This window comes from Neoarius graeffei, chromosome 13 (genome assembly GCF_027579695.1).
Source record: "Neoarius graeffei isolate fNeoGra1 chromosome 13, fNeoGra1.pri, whole genome shotgun sequence".
Taxonomy (NCBI): Eukaryota; Metazoa; Chordata; class Actinopteri; order Siluriformes; family Ariidae; genus Neoarius; species Neoarius graeffei.
The window spans coordinates 38,941,728-38,965,344 of record NC_083581.1 but is presented as its reverse complement, the minus strand read 5'-3'; the positions used below and the strand labels follow the sequence as shown (position 1 = coordinate 38,965,344).

Here is a 23,617-nt window from a genome sequence, read left to right as displayed (position 1 = left end):
ACTATGATCAAGACCTCTTAGCAACTAATGGCTTCATATGATATAAAAAATGCATGTGCTAGATCAAGTGCTATTTTATTAACTGTTGTATAATGAGCGTGGAAGCCATGCACATTTTCTTTTACGAGTTAACAAAAAAGTTGTATTATTTTATCATTCTCAATAAATCTGAACAGCTAATTAATAGCATGATACACACACACACACACACACACACACACACACTATGATCAAGACCTCTTAGCAACTAATGGCTTCATATGATATAAAAAATGCATGTGCTAGATCAAGTGCTATTTTATTAACTGTTGTATAATGAGCGTGGAAGCCATTTTATTAAATTAAACCACTGTTGCGGTTATTAAAACTACTCATGCAGCCATAGATTGGTGGTATAGTAATAGACTTCTATTAGACTTTTATTTCAATTCTTGAATCCTCTCATTCATATTTCTTCACCTTCATCATTTTTATTTGTCTTTTTTTTAAAGAAAAAAAAAATCTCTGATGCTTCTGCTCAAGACAAATCTTCAACCTCAGAGGTATGAACTACATGCTGATGCTTTTCAATAATCTGAACCCGGTGCCCAGAAAATAGATTAAATAGGTGCGTAACCCAACTCTGATCATGTGTAACTTTCCCTGTGTAAATACTGACGTAACTTTTGGAAGTATATTTCCAGGAAAGAGGACACATTGGGTGACATAAGCTGCTTTTACACAGGCACTTGCACGGGAACAAGTTGCCCCAGCGCAACTGCCCGTCTAAACATGATTTGTTCCTGAACAATTCGACACTGATGGGCACAACTTGCTCCACTTTACAGGGTAGTGCAACTTGTTCTGGAACATTCTGTTCCAGGTGCAACTTGGTCCCGCTTACCGTCTAAACACTTTCACATGCGCGGTATCGTTCATCCGGGTCATTTATCATCTAGACAAGACCACTTCACATCAGGGCTTTGAACCGGTTCAAGGAACGAAAACGAAAACCGGGAACTTTTTCTATTTCACATGGAACAGAAACGAAACCAGAAAAATTATTATTTTTTATGTTCCGGAACAGAAACGCTTATTAAAAATAATGGTAACCGGTTAATACCGGTTTTTATTTCGTTCCTCAAAGTTTCTGTAGCCTACAAATAAAAGCCATTCTTCTCCTGCGCAAGTTTCTATGACCCACTGGGGTTCACTTCCTGTGTGACGTTCGCTGACTGAATGGAGAGAGCGGGAAGGTGGACTACTAGTGAGTAAGTGCATTACTGAGTGTCTGAGCAAAGAAGAGCCTGAACGTTGCAACCTCCCTATTGGCTGTTTGTAAAAATGTATCAATTGTTGCCCTTCCCACGGGAATCATCGCGGGCTCGAGAGACGAGACCTGACGAGTTAGTTCGTTGGTAGCAGAACAAAATGTCTGGACACAAATCGGGTTTTCAGAAAAGGAAAGAAAATAAACGGAGGGTCGAAAATACAAAAAAGGAGGCAGAAAATGCAAAACGAGTTTTAAGGTAGGACAAATGGTTACTAACTTTTTAAGGCAGCCCGCCGTGGCTGCAGGCTTTCAGTTGTGTCATTGAATGGTTACTTTTCTGAGGCAGCCCGCCGTGGCTGCCTGCAGGCTCATTGATTATAGTCCATTTATTTAAAATAGTTGATATAAAATATTTATAGTTATGTGATGGTTGTCCTGATTTAGACTGTTTTTTTTGGGGGGGGGGGGGGGGGGGGGGGTTTGCGCGATGTTGCACCCGGGTCCAGATTAGGGCAGAACCGGCCCTGGCTACATTTCAGGTGTAGTTTGTTTTATGTATGTATGTACTTGCATAGATGTGTACTTGGTCTTCCAATATGGCGCCTAACAAAATCTCGCGGCGCGGTGACGTCATGCGGTAGCCCTCTATAGGGCCTGACTCGCCTTTGGTAACACACTAAACGAATTATCTTTCATTTTTGGCACTTTTTCTGTTTGTGTAGATGGGAAGACATACTGAGAATCCAAATCGCCAACATTTGAAATAATAATTGTTTTGAATTATTTCTTGTCTTATTTAATGAAGGTTGTAATAGAATTAGCCTACATTTGGCTTAAGCTGGATGAGACAGAGACATAATTTTATAGCCATTTGTTAAACAGCTGACAGGGAACGTAATTAACCGTTCCGGGAACGAAATTTTTTTGTTCTAACCGGTTCGGGAACGTCTATTTAATGGTGGAACCCAAAACCGGAAACGTTAAAATTCCGTTTCTGTTCGGAACGAACCAATAGGAAAAAAATTCTGGTTCAAAGCCCTGCTTCACATCAAACTGAATAGTCAGTTCTTCTCAAGTGCTTTTCCTTGTAAAACTTCTCTGTCTTTAAACCATGGAGCCAAGCAAATCCCAAGCAAATTGCAGTGATAACTATCCATCCATTATCTGTAGCCGAGAGGCGGGGTACACCCTGAACAAGTTGCCAGGTCATCACAGGGCAACACAGACACAAACAACAATTCACACCTACGGTCAATTTAGAGTCACCAGTTAACCTAACCTGCATGTCTTTGGACTGTGGGGGAAACCGGAGCACCCGGAGGAAACCCACGCGGACACGGGGAGAACATGCAGACTCCGCACAGAAAGGCCCTCGCCGGCCACGGGGCTCGAACCCAGGACCTTCTTGCTGTGAGGCGACAGCGCTAATCACTACACCACCGTGCCACCCCAGTGATAACTGGACTAAAGAAAAAGTTCTTACCCTCATCCAGTTGTGGGCAGATGCAGATACCTGGCTGGATTTGGAGAAATCGGGCTGAAATGAGCCGATTTATCACTGAATCGCCGAGCGTTTACAGAAACGAGCAGTGAGAGGACAATAAACCAAGTTAAAAACAAGCTTCTGATCAGTGATTTGTGCATGTGCACTTTTGGGTTCACTTGTCTAACCTCCAGTTTGCCACTGACAGAGAGTGAGCGTGTAAACACGAAAGAAAGTGGGCACAACTTGTTCCCGTTGCCCGTGTAAAAGCAGCTTTAGACTTGTTAGCTATATTAGCTTCATGGATACAGAGAAAAAAAAATTAACATCTGTCAAAACCTGTCTTAGCTGATCAACGACATTTAGAGGGAAAAGTGAAATTTTTTTTCAACAACTTCCAGTTTTCACTGATTGCTTTCATTTCTTTTTTTGCATCATTATATGCCTATTATAATTTCTTCCTTCTGTTTAGCATCCTCAGCTGTCACTGCTGTATGACCTTTGAGCCTCTGTGTGGGTGGGGGACACACTTTTGTGCGCTTTCAGACGCACCAAGTGCAACTGACTCTCATTAACATTAACTTTCCAAAAGAGCATTAGGAGCATGGTGGACTGAATGAAGAGTGAAATCAAGTCCAAAATGTTGACCTGTTACAGGTGGAATATTTTTGGAGCTTGAGACTTCAGTCAGGTCTTACCTGTGATCTTGAGGACAGGCTCGGTGGTGCTTTAGAAAGGAAAAGAAGAAAGAGACAGAATTAGGTCACTTCATTGGCAATTTTGTTGTTATAAACTGCAGCCAGACATGTACAACTTCTCATTTAACCAGGATGCTTGCCTCCTGTCTCCTGCCTCATGAGGAAATGGAGCTCTATAAGAGAACTGATGTTAATGAATTTCAGAGGGAGACAAGAGCTACAGGAATGACTGATGGCATGTCCAACAACACCTCCGAACACTCAGAAATTGGTCCCTTCCTGTCAGTCTAACGAAAACAAAGCACTCGACAGCAAGCTGGACGATATGAGAACTTTAGAAGTACTGCTCTCGAAGGCCAACTTTACAAGAGGTTTATGGTTGCTCATATTTTGTACACTTCTCTGGCCACTAGCTTCAGAATCTTTATTGGCTAAATGCAGTTACATGTATAGATGCTATTGGACGCTGGTTTTTGCCATGTAGATACCCTTACAAAAGGAGTGTTAGCAGAATTTCAACATCTTGAGCTTGAACACAAGAAATATTACATTTATAACTAAATTTCAGCCGTGTTTAATAATAGATACTGTTTTTTGAAAATAAAAAGAATTAAGCTCATCTAGTAATCAGCTAGTGTTTGCAAATTTTCTAAAACAAATAAATTGCCCTAATCTTGAGGAAACTGGTCCATTTTTCTCTTAAAGCTCATCATCTAATGTTTAAAGACTCGTCTCCTGTGGAGCAGAAACGGAACACTCAGGCTACATCCACACGACAACGGCAACGAGATGTTATTTAAAAAAATATCGCGTCCACATGGGCAACGATCAGTAAAATATCAGGTCCATATGGCAACGCAACGCTTGCTGAAAACGATGCAATACACATGCCACACCTCTAGGGGCGCTGTAAGACGGTCCCTTCGGAGACACCAGAACAATAGAAGTAGTAAGGACGCATGCGCATAAACTATTATGCGCGAGACTTCATATTAGCCACAAAGTCAGAAAAATATGTTCGTAAAATTACATTACAATGACCAAATACAATGAAAAGTATTTTTCCAGTCTCACCTGTGAAAGGTAATCCCATGTGATCTCGTTTGGACGGTAAACCTGTTGGTACAGTTAAACGCAGCACATGAATGAGGCATCTTTATTCTCCACTTTGCCCCATCCAATATGGCGGCGAGGATGACGTATGATTCTACGCGGAAGGCGGCGTCTTTAATGGTCTGGAATAAATTGAATGCTACACACTGATGGATTAATTTGTTCTTCTATGCCCTTTTTGAGGAATGTATTGTAGGACTTAAACCAACATCTGAAGAGGTGAGATCGCTCCTTTTTTTCCCTATTTTTGCTGGCGGGATTGACTCTGCCCTAAGGGCTATTCTCTCTCTCTCTCTCTCTCTCTCTCTCACTTTGCACCATTACACAATAAATATTCACAGTGAAAATATTTTGTAAGCGCGTTTCATGAACCAAGTTATAGGATTTGTTGACAACTCGCATCGAGTTCGTTACACTTCTACCCGGCGTGAAGCACTCACAGTCATGTGGTTGTGACGTCATCGTAAACAAATCCGTTCTACTCATCCAGACGACTTCGCAACGGCACCGTTGCCAGATCTTTCCACTCTGGAACCCGTTCTCAAAAGATTGCGTTTTGGGGCACCCAAAACGCCGGTGCCGTGTGGATGCCAGGCCGAAACGATAAACAATTGTATCGGATTCACCTGAATCCGTTGCCGTGTGGACAGGGCCTCAGAAAGCCCTTACCCGAGTGTAACCAAACAGAGCAGACAGTCTTTTATAACTGTACCATTTGGGTCTCGTTCTGATGTGTTTGAGGCGGTCAATGAGCGAATGCAGGAGAAGAGATTAGAATGGATTTTTGAACTGAAACCGCTGATGGGCTTTCGACCCGTGACTTTCACCTGCATTTACTCTGTGCTAATTGGATATGCAAACACCGCTTACTTCTTTCTAGGCACAAAGATGGAGCAGTGGAAGCGTCATGGAAACTAGTTGCAATGGGAGAAAGTTAGTGAGAGAAACACAGAGAGAGAGAGAGAGAGAGAGAGAGAGAGAGAGAGAGATGGTTAGGGCTTACGAGCACAGGTTGGAAAGCTGTTATTAATCTGCTCCATAAGGTCTGTCATATCAGAAGAGGAACAATGATCCAGAAAGTCATCTGAGAACACACACACACACACGAATATGAAAGAGTTGTCTATTCCACACACCAACATTACTATAACGTGCTGCTCATTTCCACTACATAAAGTTCTCAAAAGGTCTGGTCTGGAATGAAAATATTATGTTTGGTATTGGGATGGTGCCATTTTCATCGCCATGGCAACCATAGAAATTGTATTGTATATAAAATCACTTCATTTTGCTTTTACTTAAGTTATTGAACTTATTTAAATTTATTTTATTTTTATTTATTCTTTTTTTTCAGACGATTTTATCTTCTATTTTTAGACTTGTTTACTTCTTCTTTGATTCAGGAGCTTGGTAGCAAATTTGAATTTCCCTCCGGGGATTAATAAAGTGATTCTGAAACTCAATTTATCATTGTTAAAATGAGACGCAAACAATATGTGCACACAGAGTTTGAGAATTACTGTTAAAAATAGCAATATTAATGTTGCAACCATGAATCAGTGTTCTAAGGGAAGAACAATTTAAAAAAATATTTAATTAATCAATATATTTCTTTTATTGGCAATTACAGCAAATAGAACAGAAGCCAAATGTCGAATGTGCACTATAAATAATAATATTTTTTCTAAATCATTTTGCATGTACATTTTGAGGTTTTATATATAAAGAGATAATTTTTTTTTTTAATTTTCTGAAACCTCACAGAGTCTGATTACATAATGCTCAAGATTTCAAAGTGGTGAGAAGATTGGACATTTTCTCTTTTCTTAAAAGAATCACATGTTGGAAGTAAAGTAGCACCACCACCAAGTTGGTGGAAAGAAGAAGAAGAAGAAGAAGAACCAAAATGCTAAATGTATTTTTAGTTTTACCTGTGTGTTCTGGATGACCTCTTGCCTCCTGACTCAGAGAACCTGAAGAGGAACTTCCGTTGACTGCAGAATCCAGCTCAGGCTAAATAAAGAGTGCCGAAGGTTACAAATCCAAATGTTTGACTAATTTCAGCGAATAAATGATATCACAAAAACAACCAGTGACTGAAGAAATGAGCGCGCACACACTTTCTCTCTGCTGCTTCATGTGTTTATACTGTTCTTGTCAAATGCAGTCTTGTCATTTAGCATGAAGATTCTGACAGCTTCACGTCCCTAATGAATAATGTTCAGTAGCGCAGGACAAAAATACCCAGCTGTGATATTTAAGTGAGCTTTTCAGACAGGAGGAGTGTTTTATAAGAGATGTATTACATTCAAGTTAAAAAAGTAAATATATGCAGGGACAAACGTGCTGTCTTCCAACAGTGAACAACACAAGACTGAATAACTTGTTTGGTTACTTAAGTGCGTTTCACAACCTGGCCACTCCTAACACATCCAAGAAATAATTTGTTCCATTTAATGTAATCAGTGGCTGGTGAGCCAGCTAGGAGACTCAGGTATGATTGTACACCAGTCATATCATATCTGTGAAGTGTAATAAACTGTAAAGTTATCCAGGATGAGTAGATCTACTCAACTTTGTGTCAGCTTTATTTCTGTGTCTCCTGACTCTTCTCTGCATTCAAAAACTAACTTAGTACATTTAATAGGTGATCCAGCCAGGAGACTGGCTAACAGTCCTATCATTATCTACTGTAAAATTATCTGGGGTGAGTAGATCCAGATCTAGGTTTGCTCAAATCTACACTACCATTCAAAAGTTTGGGGTCACTTTGAAATTTCCTTATTTTTGAAAGAAAAGCACTGTTCTTTTCAATGAAGATCACTTTAAACTAATCAGAAATCCACTCTATACATTGCTAATGTGGTAAATGACTATTCTAGCTGCAAATGTCTGGTTTTTGGTGCAATATCTCCATAGGTGTATAGAGATCTTGCAGTCACGTGACCGGAAAGTACACAACCGCCATCTTGTCGGTCAAAAACACCGCTGAATACTGCTGCACTCGTGTACAGAATGGATCAATTTCAACCGACGGACTACACGGCTCATTTTTCTAATGAACAGATAACTAGATATATGTCTAAAATAAACGATCTACAGATTAGTGACCCTTATGGCTTACCGGACGGAGTTTTCACGACCGGATTTTGAACTGCCAGCGGAATACCCAGACGTGTATAATTACCTCATTAACTTTCCCTCGCTGTTCAGTGGTGAAGCACTGCGTGCTTATAAATCTCTGGATAGTTATCTTTACAGAAATTCAGGATTTGTCAGCGACTCAGATGTGGCATCTTGTAAACAAGAATCCTCATTGGATGGGTAAGTCACTTAAGTATTGAGTATAGCACTGACCAGCCGATTATAGAATAAAATAAGGTAATTCCAGCTGTAATTCCAAATCGTCCGTCTTGTTTACATGGATCTGGCGTTGGAGAGATAGAGGCTTAGCAGTGGAGATTTGAGTGGCTGTTTTCTGAGCTTAGTCAACAGGCCGGCTCTGCAGCCTCGCTTTTGCTTCCTCTCCCGGCGCCGCCTCCTTCGCTTTGCCTCCGATAACAATCCACGGAGACCCTGCTGGTCTCGCTATCTCGTCCGGAATGTTGTGCATGCGATGGAAATCGCTACAAACCGTCATTTTCTGCTGGAAACCAATGTCCAGTAAGTCCATACGGTTGTAGTGGATATTGAAGTCCGGTACAGACGAACAACACGCAAAAATACACACAAAAAACATAAAAAACGTGCACAGGTAGGGAGAGCTTGTAGCCGCAGCCATTGTAGTAGAATTGTATATAGTAGGGTTTTCCAGAAGAAAAGGTAGAAGTAAAAGCAGAAGTAGAAGTAGAAGGCGGAATATGGCGTTTGACCGACAAGATGGCGTCTGTCACAATCTGGATCGGCTGTGACGTCACATGCAAGTGCTCCATAGAGGCCCATTTCCAGCAACTCTCACTCCAGTGTTCTAATGGTACAATGTGTTTGCTCATTGCCTCAGAAGGCTAATGGATGATTAGAAAACCCTTGTACAATCATGTTAGCACAGCTGAAAACAGTTTAGCTCTTTAGAGAAGCTATAAAACTGACCTTCCTTTGAGCAGATTGAGTTTCTGGAGCATCACATTTGTGGGGTTGATTAAATGCTCAAAATGGCCAGAAAAATGTCTTGACTATATTTTCTATTCATTTTACAACTTATGGTGGTAAATAAAAGTGTGACTTTTCATGGAAAACACAAAATTGTCTGGGTGACCCCAAACTTTTGAATGGTAGTGTAAGTCAGATTGATACCCACATATTATAACTCTTCTCTGCACCCAAGAAATACTTTCTAACAGTTGATGGTGAGCCAGCCAGGAGACAGAGGTATGTTATAGCTAACAGTCCTATTGCTTTGTACAATAACGTTATTTGGGTTGAGTAAATCTAAAACTTCTCACCACTGTGTCAACTTTATTCCCGTCTCCTGACTTTTCTCTGTGCTCAAGAAAAAAAATCTACTACTGTTGTTGGGTAAGCCAGCCAGGAGACACAGGTATGCTTAGTTAACAATATATGTTTAGGTATTAGTCATATTCCTATATATTGTAAAGTTACCTGAATGAGTAGATCTAGATCTAATCAGAACATTACAAAAATTCACTCAAGGCCAGTTAGGCAAAGCCAATCCAAGGTACAAAAATAATGAAGAACAGAGGCAGTCTGTGCACACTCAGTACATTACAAATCGATTTATCGATTCATCAGACATCAGGAATGCCATTAATTAAGCCATGAAAAATGTCCAAAATCAGCCAGTCAAAATAAAATAATGCAGACTTGAAGTGTCACATGACTCAAGATGACTTGAGCTGTGTGTGTGTTACCTGGTGCAGGAGCTGTCGTAGTCGGTAGAGCTGAGACTCAAGCTGTTTGTTGTGATCCTCCAGAATCTGCATGCGAGCCTCCAGCCGGCCTTTGTGCTGCCGCAGGAGCTTAGCCTCAGCCAACAGGTCAGCCTCATCTGGGACCGTGCCCTCCGCATTCTCCACGTTCATCACACACTCCACACCACGCTGCCTCTGCTGCTCCCGCAGCTGATCATACTCCCTACGTAGACACCTACAGAGAGAAATTCCCCACAACTGCAGTTTTAATTTCATACAATAAAATGATTTGCTCATTTTAATTTGCTCATATATGCTCATTTTTAATTTAGTACCAGCAACATGTTTCAAAAAAGTTGGGATGGGATAACAAGACTGGAAATTATGTGTAATGTAAAAAAATGAATTAGCTTAATTGGCAATATGTATTAAAAAAAAGAAAAGCATTCTAGAGAGGCGGAGTCTCTCAGAAGTAAAGATGGTGAGGGGTTCACTACTCTGTGGAAAAACTGCGTGAGAAAATAGTGCAACAATTTAAGAATAACATTCCTCAACATAAAATTGCAAAGAATCTGGGGATCACATCATCTATGGTGCATAATATCATTAAAAGATTCAGAGAATCTGGAGAAATCTCTGTATGCAAGAGACAAGGCTGAAAACTGACACTGGATGCCTGTGATCTTCAGGCTGTCAGGTGTTACGTCCTCTGGGCTAAAGAGAAAAGGAACCTTTTGTTAATGGTGTTTATGAGGTAAAGGAGTAGATCTGGAGGGTCATCAGACAGAGTGTTTTGGTAAACTGGGATGTATGGATGCTGTCAGTCCCCACTCGCTTGCTCACTCGAGTTTGTTATCGGTGTAGTGGCTGCTGCTTTAAGTCCCGGGGCTCTCTCATGCCTGGGTTACCTTCTGGCTCTTCCCTTTCAGTTATGCTGTCATAGTTAGTTTTGCCGGAGTCCCTGCTTGTACTCAGTGCAATATGTATACTGTTCCTACTTATTCAGGTGACATTGGGCATACCTAACAACCTGTGTTTTCTCTCCCCCCCAATCTGTCCCTCTGAGTTACATGTCGGTCCTGGGATTGAGATGCTGACCTCTTCTGCTCCTCGGACCTGCCTGATCCATCCTGATGCCCTATGTCTGGTTGGAGTCTCATCACATCGCTCCTGTGGAGGACGGCCCCATATGGACAGTTGAAAGTCACACTTGGAAGACGCTCTGGACTCTTACAGTAATGCTTTTATGGCTGAGGACTACAGTTGACTTGCTAACTTTAGGACTGCAGTTGTCATGAACAGTTTTGCACTCAAGTTTCCATCAATGAAGAGTTTACAACATCAACAAAACTGCCTTCATGTTAAAACTGTTAATGTTATAGTCATGTTGTCTGTTGTTGCTCAAATGAGGATGGGTTCCCTTTTGAGTCTGGTTCCTCTCAAGGTTTCTTTCTCATGTCGTCTGAGGGAGTTTTTCCTTGCCACCATCGCCACTGGGGATAAAATTAGCTCATGTTTTAAGTCGTTCAAATTCTGTAAAGCTGCTTTGTGACAACGTTTATTGTTAAAAGCGCTATACAAATAAAATTGACACTGCATTAAAAGCAGACACGTGTCTGTAGTGGAAATCACTGTATGGGCTCAGGAACACTTCAGAAAACCATCGTCTGTGAAAACAGTTCATTACTGCATCCACAAATGCAAGTTAAAACCAGATATAAACAATATCCAGAAACACTGCCACCTTCTCTGGGGTTGAGCTCATTTACAATGGACTGAGGTAAGGTGGAAAATTGTCCCGAGGTCTGATGAATCAAAAATAGAAATTATTTTTAGAACTCATGGACACCACGTCCTCCGGGCTAAAGAGAAAAGGAACCATCCGGCTTGTTATCAGTGCACAATTGAAAAGCCAGCATCTGTGATGCTATGAGGGTACATTAGTTCACATGGCATGGGTAGCTTGTACATCTGGGAAGGCAGATGTACAAGCTACAAAACGTGTATATATCATTCAGTTAATGCTGAATGATATATACACATTTTGGAGTAACATGCCACAATCCAGACGGCATCTTTTTTCAGGGAAGGCCTTCCTTCTTTCAGCAAGACAACACCAAACCACATTCTGCACAGATTACAACTGCATAGAAGAGTCCAGGTGCTAAACTGGCCTGCCTGCAGTCCAGACCTGTCTCCCGTTGAAAATATCTGGTGCATTATGAAGTGTAAAATATGACAAAGGAGACCCCGAACTCTTGAGCAACTGAAATTGTACATTAGGCAAGGATGGGACAACATTTCACTTTTAAAACTACAACTGTCTCCTCAGTTCCCAAACATTTGCAGTGTGTTGTTAAAGGTAGAGGTGATGCAACATAGTGGTAAACATACCCCTGTCCCAACTTTTTTTTTTTAATGTATTGCAAGCATCAAATTCAAAATGAGCATATATTTTTCAAAAAATATTAAAATTTCTCAGTTTCAACATTTGATATTTAGTCTTTTTACTATTTTCAATTAAATATAGGGTTTACATGATTTCCCTACATTTTTCAATTGTGGTTGTAGCTACATTAATAATTACATCAATGCAAGGTCCTCACAAGTATAGTGTCTGTGTGTATACAGAGGTACGGCTGCTGAGAGCTTGTGTATTATTTTACAATGGACTCCAATGTGGTGATTAGAGTTTGTGAACCCACTGGGATGCATACCAAGCTACAACACTCACCAGCTACAAATCTACATGAACCATTGCCAGTGGTATCTCTCTGCGTAATACTGCTCGCAACACAGACAGAATAATGGTAATACAGTGAGTAACATATCTGCAGTATTGCTCATCACTTATCATGTCTGGCTTTCTACACACACGCACACACAGTGATAGTCAAATTCTGAGTTTGAGTTTGCACTTTGTAACCGGATTTCTTTGGGTGATGGAAAAACTTGCTAGCAGACATTTTCTTTTCACAAATCAGCATAAGGCAGAAGAATTTCTCAGCTTTCTGAAGGGGGGAAAAAAAGGAACACAGCTAATTAAAACTCTAAACAGCACAGCAGATGCCAGCGGAAAAAAAAAGCCATTTTTCTTTTTTTAAATCCATTTTTTGTCACTGCAAAGTCCCACCTGTCATCCAGATCTCATCACAGAGCGATGACTGCGAACGCCTTTTTCCACCATCACATAAGAAAAGAGCATGAATCGATCTTATTTTATTCTCCTAAACTTTCCATGTTCATTTGCATACAGTTTCTGCTCAACAGTTTGCCGTTTCACCAAACTGTTTATAAATATCTGCATGGCAGCCTATTGTGCTACATATTATGCAGGTGAAGTGGGCGGGACTTTGTGTATGAAGCGTGTTTTGACAAACTGCATATTTTCATACCGTTGCTCCTCCTCCAGGCGAGTGATGATGCGCTCCAGCTCTCCTCTCTCCTCCCTCTCTACAGCCTGCAGGATCTGAGCAGGGCTCTGCAGCGCCGGTCCAGAGCCGTGCAGACTCAGGGCGTGGGATTTGGGTGTGTGGGTGGGGCTTTGAGGTTGGCTGCAAGACGCGCCCTCAGCGCCCAGAGTCTGACAGTACTGTAAGATCAAAGCGTGCTCCTCGTCCCTAGATACAGATATTATTATTATTATTATTATTCAGTTATTAGTGTAGAAATCATTCCTCCCATTTTGAACGTCAATTGTGTCACAGAGCTGTTGTATTCTTAATTCTGATCGGTCCTAAGATGTTTATTACTTTTCTATAACAGCAGCTCTGAGAATTGTTGATCTGGTGAAGTTTTCTGAATTTATGAAAGGAGTTTCCAGTGTCCGTCAGAGGTAAAGCTGTTACTTTAAGTTTTCTCTCCACAGTAAAGTCATCAACTTTCCAGTTTCTCAGTAACACAACAAGCTGCTGGAACAAAGACAAACTATGTTTCGTTCTTTACTAAATAAAAAAAATGTTAGTGTTGGGGAACAGCTGTGATGTATGAGGAATAAAACACTGCTCGTATAAAAAAATAATTAACTTCTTGGTTGTAACTATAACTCCACCTCGTGTCGGCCTGCATTACACCACCTAGTTGTTGATTATTTTCATATAAAAGCACACCCCATAAGTGTATTATTCCCAGCTTCCTAAAAATACAGAAATGTTGGCGCTCATTTTGAATTGTTTGCAGAAAATCTACACATAATAAAGCTAAATTATAGATTTATGATCAAAGGTTCTCATAAAATAAACAATGTCTCTCAATTATGTTATTGCTTTTTAGCCATCAATAATAGAGAAAGCACTCCAAGGCAAGATATTCAACTGAATTGATTTTTTTAGCCTAGTTTGAGTTTTGTAAAATTTTGAGTTGTTATTAACCAAATTAAAAAAAAAAAAAGGACAGTTTTCTTCAGATCTAACTGAAAGTCACTCAGTATGTTTACCTGCACACAGATATTTCACTATTATTCCGAGTATCACAATATTCAGAGTTTGATACGGCTCATGTAAACAGAATATTCTGTTTGGGTATTCTGAATTTGGCTTTGTTCCGAGTTTAGCATTTTCCCATTAAAGACTTGTGGGATATGCCGATATTATTTGTGATTTAGGAGCAGTTTTTGGACATGTATACAGTGCATTTGGAATATGCGTCTCAACTGGGGTTTTTATAGCAGTTTGCGACACAATGTTTACAGTCAGTTCTGTGCATTGTACACAAGCCAACTAAACAATTGTAGTACGCAGGGCTGCATGTAAATGGGAATATTAGTGGAATATTCATTTTCACTTACCATATCAACAGCTTAATAGGACTTAGGGCTGTGCGATATACAGTATCGAATATACTCAATATATCTCTGAAAATTCTGTGTGAGATACATAATTATTATATCGTAACTATCGAGTATTTTATGGTCATCTGCCGACTTGCATTTGTTTCATGTTTGTTTAAAACATTTTCCGGCGGTTTTCTCTCTGTCCCTCAGGCAGTAACGTGAGAGGCTGCCTAAGGGTAAAAATAAATAAATAAATAAAAATTTAAAAAATTAAAAAAGCCACCAATAACGTCATGCACTCGCCAACCAATCCCAGGTGACATCTAGGTGCTGAAAGGAACTTGCGGGAAGATTTTCTAGTTTTGGTTTACAGCGCTGACTCAGTTCCTGCAATCGCTGGTGTTGCATAGGCTACCGTGTAAGCTCTGTCAATTTCAGCGACAAATTAAAAATGGAAGCGGACGAATTGGTTCCTAAAAGAACTAGTAAGGGATCAGTCATCTGGCATTTTTTGGATATCGTGAGGAGGACGTGGAACAGCAAATGCCAGTTTGTAAAGTGTGCAAAAAAACCTGTCATCACGAAAGGCAGCAGCGCTACAAATATGTTCCATCACCTGAAACTCACCCGGTACAGTATGAAGAGTCTCTTAACTCTGAATGACTTGCCCACGAGCTAAAACCCCCCATGAGCTAAACAAATGACCATAGAGGCCTCGTTCTCCAAAGCCACCCCATATGAGAAAACGAGTCAGAGATAGAGAGCTATAACGGATGCAATCACTAACTTCATTGCCGAAGACATGATCCCAGGCTTCCAAAAATTACTAAACACACTCGATCCCAAATATGAGTTGCCTGGTCACAGACATTTTACAGAGAAGGCAATACCAGAATTATACACATCTGAGAGGCAGAGCCAGAAAACATTCAGTTCAAAAGTGTGCAAAGAGAAAAATTATGTTTTGCAGATCGCTCTCTTCTCTCTCTCTCTCTCTATTGTGAATGTTCCAGTGGTTCTCAGTAGTCAGGTTAATAGCTTGGAGATCTATTTTTTTTTTTTAAATAATTTAATGAATGAGCACTTTTCTTATTTAGGCTAAATGTCTTTCTCAGTGTTGAGCTTGCACTGATTTGATTTGAGCTCTGAGCAGCTCTGTATTCTGTTGCCCCTTTGTTGCAATTTTCAAGATTGTTTTTGCAGTTTGTGCCACATCTTTGTTGAATAAAAATAGTCTTATTTCAGTTCAATTGTGATTAAATCACTAACATGAAAATTTAAAATGTGTTGTTGAAAACCACCTGTAAAGTTAACCAAGAACGTTATTTAATCTGCAGGGACTGTAGTGAAAACAGTAAAGAGTAAAAGTTAGATTTCATGGGGTCCTTTAGAGGAGATTTAAATATATCGAGATATATATCGTATATCGTGAAATGGAGAAAATGTATCGGGATATTCATTTTTTCCCATATCGCACAGCCCTAATAGGACTATTGTCTTTTTTCAAATAAGAGCAAAAACTGGAATATTTTGTGCATGTAAACATAGTGACTGTTGAAAAAGAAGGCTAAAAACGCTATTTGTTACTTCCTACCACAGATGGCTTAGAAATAAGTAAAATAAATACATTAAAACAGTCCTCGTTTAACCTAAGGATACCAATCTGCAAATACACATTTCTAATACTCGAATGAGTGTATATATTTGAGCTCAAGCGTGTGTACAGATTTAACAGGTTGGGAAAACCCCTAAGCACATGGTGGAAAATGATATCTAAAGTATCCTTTTGCAAAATTATAGACTGTTCAGTGCAAATGAATTAAACTCACTGAAACAGAACAAACCAGAACAGCGACAAAATATTTATCAGTACCGCACCAGTTCACTCCATCTCACTGTTTTTAACCCACTGTCACTGAACAATCATTTTGGAAGTCCACTAATAGTCCTCCCCAGCCTCAAGCAACATTATGTAAATCTGAAATGGTGTGAAGATAATGTGCCTTTTTCCATTTAAAATCTGGAGAGGGAATAATAAAGCCACATCAGAAGTGGCAACAGGAAACATTATGAAAAATTATTTCATTTTATTTACACTGTGATGAATGAAAACAGGAATTCAAGTCTAATTCGTATTTCAATCAAATCAATCAAAGTCCTTCCCATGCCATGTGGTGCATAGGGCGGCGCCGATCTCCATTTCCATAGCCCTCGGCCTCTCGCCTATTACATAGCTAGGGTTACAGTGGGGGGCTAGTCCTCTGGTAACCGTGAATGTTTGACTCCCCGCTCACATCTGTATTGCAGCGTGCCTTGCCAGATGGCAGTAGGTACCATTTTTATGATGGTCTTTGGTATGACCCGATCATGAGTAGAACTCACAGTCTCCAGATTGAGAGGCGGACATGCTAACCACTAGGCCAACTCGTGGTTAATTCATATTTGTGTGCTGTATATTAAAAGAATGATCCAGAAAAGGTTTAAGTTTGAAGCAGCGATTGAAGAGAACACTCAAGCTAAAGTGACTCATAACTATATAACTCATAACTAGCTCCTGAGGAAAAGGAATTATTACTATAAAGTAATTATTGGCCAATCAACTCTTAAATTATGATTAAATGTTCTGACTGCAAAGTTGTATTCTGGGCAAAATGTTCTATTTCTATTGGAGTTTCGAGATGTTGCGATGCTGCACACACTGTGTATCCTACGTGCAAACGTTCTGCTGAGATAAAACGTGTCCCGCATTTTATGATTCCGGAGCTTGCCGAAGCAAGTGAGCAACAATATCACATGACTACCGTGGGGCGTCTGACCTACTTTTAACCAAAACAAGTCAGTGTGGGCAAACATGGCGGACTCCGCTCTGCTGCCAGCTAAAAGCTGGCGGAAAAGAAAAGAAAAGCTGCCTAGTAAGTGCAACTGCAAGAGATAGAGCAAGGTTAGATGATGTCATTTTTCTGGACAGATAGCGAAACCATTCTAGCTAGTGCTTAGCTATCTTAGCCTTAGGTGGGGTTTACATTAGACCGTATCAGCGGATCATCAGATTAACGTTTTTAAAACGATTAGCGTGCACATAGCAACACCAATACACGATTCGCGTGCGCACAGCAACGCCAATACACGGATACGCTCGGCTCCGCAGGCATCCTGCGCTACAAATCACTCCGCCCTGAACAGCGAGTGCCCTCTGGAGGGTGCGCACTCCGGCCCTGCGCAGCTCACAGAGCGCACGAGTGAAGCGCACGAGCAGTGATTCGGGACTGAGCCGCTGTGTGTGAGATCTCAGTGCATATCACTTACCACTTGCAAGTGGAAGGATGGCAAGCCTAAAGACAATCATAACTACACAATGGGCAGTATTTGCATCAGTATTTGCAGTATTTTCATACTTTTATACTCTTTAATGAAAGGTGATACAAGGCGGAAGTCCGCGCCGTTTTTCAGCAGTCTGTAAACGGACAGTGCATCCGCGAAGAAAATGAGACAGATACGGTCTAATGTAAACTTGGCCTTAGAATGCATGAGCTCGACTCCACGGTAGCGAGTATGGAGTTATACACCTAATGTTTTGATCCTATAGAGAAAGAAACAAGAACACAAAAGCAGTAACAGAGAAAAGATATATTCATCTTTTGTTTCACGGATCTATTCACGAATGTCAACCACAAATTACATCCCTGTGACTCAAAACTCTCCGAGGTCGATGCAGAGTCACGATGTTTTCCGCATGTCGCCATCTTGGTGTGACGCAGTTCCACCAACATAGTTATGCTGATTAGTTAAAGCTCATCACATTCGGCTGTTTCCGTCAGGCTGTACTGTTTACCTCAAGAGGGAGGAAAACAGTCCCAAAATGGAGAAAAGTGACCCTCAGGAATCAAAATGATCACATCTCGTCCGCATGATATTGTTTTGCGGGACATAGGAAAACGGGCACAGTAAAAAAAAATTTAAAATTTCAGATGACTTTGCAGTCAGCACCTTTAAATGGACAGACGGAGCTGATGTTCGATCCTGTTACTTCACAGTGATGAATCTATCAGCCCGTAACATCAGTTTCACCATATCCTGTGATGACTAACATGTTCTGCAACAGTACTAATAATCTGAACTGTTCCACTATGCAACATGAGTATGACTTCGACAGGATAAGATTTATGGATGTAAATCTTCACTACGCTTCAACCTGTGAATCAAGCTGCAACTCCACTATCTGCCGTTTTTCTTCTTTCTTGTTTGATCACACGTGTAAAAATGAGGATCTCAAAATGAGGCTCAGGTTTGACCTTGCATGCTCCCCGGAAATGTGACACTGTGCACAGACGCTGGACCCCGCTCCTGTCCTGGACCCATTATCGTGCAGCATGTAATCATGGAGATTACCTGGACTTCACATCAAAGACCTGAGCTAACATTGTGATGAGAAGCCAGCCTCAAAGCAAGCTCCTTATTAGGACACAGCCGGAGCTCAGCGTGTCACTGGGTTGGACAGGACAATTAGGAATAGAGACATTAAAGAGACAGGAATGAGAGATGCAAGTGAAAAGAAGAGGTGTGAAAGATACTATACACAAGAGGAAGATAAGAGAGAATACCTAAGGGGACAACAAGCATGAGAAAGGAGTTCAGATGTAGTGTACGTCTCAGAGGAGGAACACTTGGCCTCAATCAGGTTCAATCTAAAAAAGCCATTGCCGGCTCAGCTCCCTCAACACTGCCTGTCTGCTTCTCTCATCCTCCTTTGTCTCACTCATTATTTTATCTCCTTTTACAACAGGGCAGCTTTTAGGATCTGGAAAGTAGCAAGGACATGTAGTAAATGGAAAACGTTTCTTTTATTTCATTAAATCGGCTCTGTGTAGGATCTGGTTTTTAACACTAGAAGAAAAGCATAACAGATATACTTCTTGCTCAGACAAGTGTAACTGTTTGAAAGTGTTGCCTGGCCTTGAAAGGATCAACCGTACAGACAGTGCAGCAGTCTGAAAAAGAAAATGCTTCTTACCATGCTTAATTGGCCATCTCATATTTGAAGGCTACATAACACTGTAGTGAATGTTCTCTGACCTCTGACCCTGCTCATTTAAAATCAGTCATGCTAAACGCTAACACACCACCAGGTTCAGTCAGTTGGCATAACGCTGAGGACTGAAACATGAAGCAATACACCATTTGATCTTTAGCTAATGAGCTGACCTGTAGTTTCTGCTCTTTATCCTCACCTCCTTTATACCTCTAGTTTCCCTCATTTTTATTCTAATCATCGCATTGGTTTGCGATTTACTCATTCCACATCTTCACCCTCATCGTCGTTATCATCACCGTCTCTCAGCTCAGGTGTTGTGACAGAGATGAGCAACTGTTTAATGATCTGCTGCTAGGATGGCATATCTATAGTGTATATTAATCTCATAATCTCACCAATATTTTGTTCCTATCAGCAAATATTTAGAGAAAAGAAAGCCAGGAAACAGTCAGTATCACTTACTTCCATACAAGACAATGTTCATCATATAATATATGAGACGCAGATATTTGGATCTCTGGATCCTTAAGGATCCTTTTCATACAGGTAACAGTTTTAAAATTTGTCAAATATTACAAACAAACAAATAAATAAATAAAGGAGGGTAGATTCAGGGGCCACATCAGTATTGATCAGGATCGACCAAACATAAACCAATGAGGTTTTTTTTTTAAATATCCAATTTAAATGTCACTATCGCTGCAATATACTGTTATGAGTCTCATCTCATTCTCATCTCATTATCTCTAGCCGCTTTATCCTTCTACAGGGTCGCAGGCAAGCTGGAGCCTATCCCAGCTGACTACGGGCGAAAGGCGGGGTACACCCTGGACAAGTCGCCAGGTCATCACAGGGCTGACACATAGACACAGACAACCATTCACACTCACATTCACACCTACGGTCAATTTAGAGTCACCAGTTAACCTAACCTGCATGTCTTTGGACTGTGGGGGAAACCGGAGCACCCGGAGGAAACCCACGCGGACACGGGGAGAACATGCAAACTCCACACAGAAAGGCCCTCGCCGGCCCCGGGGCTCGAACCCAGGACCTTCTTGCTGTGAGGCGACAGCGCTAACCACTACACCACCGTGCCGCCCATACTGTTATGAGTAGTCATGATTTTTTAAATTTTTTTATTGTACCTTATATCGAAATGGAAGCATGTTAGTAGTGTTTATCTGAAAAACTGCATGGTTTACTTTGAAATCTTCTCATGCGGTCACATGGTGTTTCTCAATATGGCGAAGGTGTTAGCGGTTGATGCTAAATGTACCAGCATTGCCATTACTCAGAGGCTTTTTTTGCTTTTTTGTAATTAACCAACACATCTGAGAGAAATGTCAACATTCCCAGTTATTTTGTCTCATTTTCACAGCCACTGTGGCTTTACATCAAAGGCGTGTTGTATTTCCAACTTAAACCAGGAGCATCAATCATAAGCCAGCTTTACTTCCTGATGTTTCTGGCCTGACACACGGTTTAAAAAATAAGATCAGAGGAAAGGTTTAACACATCCACTTAAATGGCACATACACACACACAGATGGAGATCTCGGCTGCCTTATGGTTGAGCTATTAAGTCTATAACGCTTGGCTAACTTGTCCCTAAGCTCGGCTGAGGTGAAATTTATAGGACTACCCGAATATGAGCGCGAGGTCCTCTGGCTCTGCTCAGGAGAGCTACTCAGAGTGACTACAAGTCTCTAACTCTCTCCCACACACACTAACTTCATCTTGAGGTGTCTCCTCTCAGCTCTGAAGTAATTTATGATTCAGAAACACAGAGACGTTTATTATGTTTAATGAGCTCATTCTTCTTTCCGAGCACGACCATCATTAAGTCTTTACTGAAGTCTTTCAGTAAAATCTTTATTGAATTGACACATCTGTGTAAAGATTGAAAGGATTAGAGAGTGTGCGCGCGCATGTGCGCATGTTTGTTGATACTCTCTGACACGAGTTGAATAAAATCCTGTATCTCTTGCTGTCCTCCTTGTTAGAACAGAGCCTGCCTGATAAATTCTTCAGGAGATAAGAAATTGTTTCACAAAATATAAACTGTTCTGGATGTTTTAGAGAAAGAGGCACTGATGTACTGATGCATTATGGGTAATGGAGTTTTGGTACTTACATGCTTCCGGTGGCTGAGCTGCTGTCTGTAGGCAAAGAACCATTAGAGCGCTCCATCTGAGCCAGCCTGAGAGACAGGGAGGGAGAGAGAGAGAGAGAGAGGGGGCGAGTGATGGAGAGAGAGACAGAGACAGACACAGGGCGAGTGATGGACAGAGACACAGGGCGAGTGATGGAGACAGGGCGAGTGATGGAGAGAGAGAAAGAGAGCGATGGAGACACAGGCAAGTGATGGAGAAAGAGACAGAGTGATGGAGACACAGGGCGAGTGATGGAGAAAGAGACAGAGAGACACAGGGCGAGTGACAGAGATTTTTTGAAAGACAGAAATAGAGAAAGAAACAGATAGACAGAGAAATATGATAGAGATGGAGAGATACAGCCAGGGGGAGAGAGACAGAGAAAGAGACACAGGCAGACAGAAAGAGGTAAGGAGAAAGAAAGTAGTAAAGATAGATATTTGACAGAGAGAGAAAGAAAAAAGAGAAAGAAAAAGATAGTGTGAGATTTTTTGAGTGTGAGACAGACAACAGAAAGAGAAACAAATAGATAATGTAAGAGAGAGAATGAAAGAAAAAGACATGAGATCATTTTGAGAGTGAACCAGAGAGAGAGAGAGAGAGAGAGAGAGAGAGAGAGAGACACACACACTTTGTATTGTACTTTTCCATTGCATATAATTGTGCACACACAAAGCCATATCTTAATTTTCACACATTCTGAAGAAAAGATACTGAAAATCAGATCAGATTTCTAACCACAAATCCTCTGTAATCAGACAGGTGCGCACGTAAGGGCCCACTTGGGGAAAGAATACATAATGAAGATATAACAACTGTGAGAGAGCAGCTACTGAACATAATCCATGCTTTTATTAACAGATAAGGATAAATGAGCTGCAGTGTGCATCATGTTGAATGCAAGGACCGATGGAGTAAAAATCAAAACTCCAACAAGAAAAAACAGAACGAATCTAATGCAAAAGCACACACAACCTGTTAAACACACTTTCATATCACAGCTGTTCCTTTCCATATTTTAATATTGAGAGCGGAAATAATCTATCAAGGGGGGAAAAACAAACAAACACGAAAACACACACACACACACTGAATATTTTTCAGGCCTGGCAGCTGGATTAATGTCTCATCCAGCCAAAGAGCGCATAATGGGATTGGAGCGTGAGGAGCGGCAAACATTTACAGTCCTATAATAACTTGGAGTGTGTATGTGTGTTGGCTTGTGCGTGTGTGTGTGCGTGTGTGAGAAAATATGGTGATAGTGCTCACGGACAAAAGAATGAATTTTCGTTAAGTCTGTTTATGCGCTGAGGCCAAAGCAGGGTTTTACTGATGCTAGAGCTTTGTGTGTGTTGCAAAAGTAAATGGCTCCACAAATCATCCTCCACTCGGCAATTCATTATGCAAACAGCAACATGTAATAGGTTGCACATTACCATATTGCCTTGAGTGAGTGTACACTGATGTGCGCGTGTGTGTAAGATGGTTACCTGCTGGCGTACTGCTCTATCCTCGAGTGCGTGTCATCATGGGGAAGCTGAGGCGACTGAGCCAGCCTATAACAAACAAAAGAAAATACGGTAAAACACATAAACTAGCCAACAGCTAGTAGAATCTCAGCTAATAAAACTGCCGAGCTACTGGACAGGACTGTTAATGTGGAGGATGGACAGAATACAGATGGTTAAGACAAAGAGAGAAAGACAGAAAGAGAAGGAAAGATGGGACGGGGGGGTGCAGGTGGTTCGGTGAACTCATGCGTCGTGCAGGCAGCATGCTCTGTCGGTGAGGAGTAGGATGAAGGTTGTGGTGTGTATATACTCACTCATACTGCTCAGGACACATGCTGATCAGAGTGACCGGGCTGCAAGAGAAACACACAGGACGTGGGGGGAGGATGAGAGGAAGAGAGGACAAGAGGATAGAAACTTTAGGGTCAAAGGTCACACAAGGTGAGATCAGACCCACACACAAGGAACAGTAGAGAGAGTAAACTCCAGAATACACGCATCCTGGGATCAAAAGTCACTACAACCGACCATCAGTGGAAAAGAAACGACATGAATCCCACAATCATAAAGCTTTATAACTGATCATATATATATACACATTATATTTCAAAGCATTTTTATAATCTTCACATATACTGGATAAAGTATTGTGAACTTTATATAAAAATAGAATAAAAACCCTTCAGGCTGTGCTTTTATGGGAAAATAATCAACACCTGAAATGTTTTATACC

At 40.9% G+C, this 23,617-nt stretch overlaps 1 protein-coding gene across 10 annotated transcripts in view; it reads right to left on the bottom strand.

Moving 5' to 3' along the window:
* utrn (utrophin) overlaps positions 1-23,617 on the bottom strand; it is a 451,611-nt gene that overhangs the window by 5,662 nt on the left and 422,332 nt on the right. For 7 of the 10 annotated variants that reach the window (XM_060937691.1, XM_060937690.1, XM_060937692.1 and 4 more), the window contains 8 exons: positions 23,199-23,237; positions 22,864-22,929; positions 21,355-21,420; positions 12,810-13,034; positions 9,415-9,649; positions 6,478-6,559; positions 5,550-5,630; positions 3,434-3,462 (listed from right to left, as the gene is read on the bottom strand). In XM_060937691.1, coding sequence (XP_060793674.1) covers positions 3,434-3,462; positions 5,550-5,630; positions 6,478-6,559; positions 9,415-9,649; positions 12,810-13,034; positions 21,355-21,420; positions 22,864-22,929; positions 23,199-23,237 — 823 coding nt within the window. Of the gene's footprint in view, positions 1-3,433; positions 3,463-4,507; positions 4,550-5,549; positions 5,631-6,477; positions 6,560-9,414; positions 9,650-12,809; positions 13,035-21,354; positions 21,421-22,863; positions 22,930-23,198; positions 23,238-23,617 lie in introns of all 10 variants that reach the window. The other 3 variants (XM_060937694.1, XM_060937696.1, XM_060937693.1) reach the window with 3 other exon arrangements.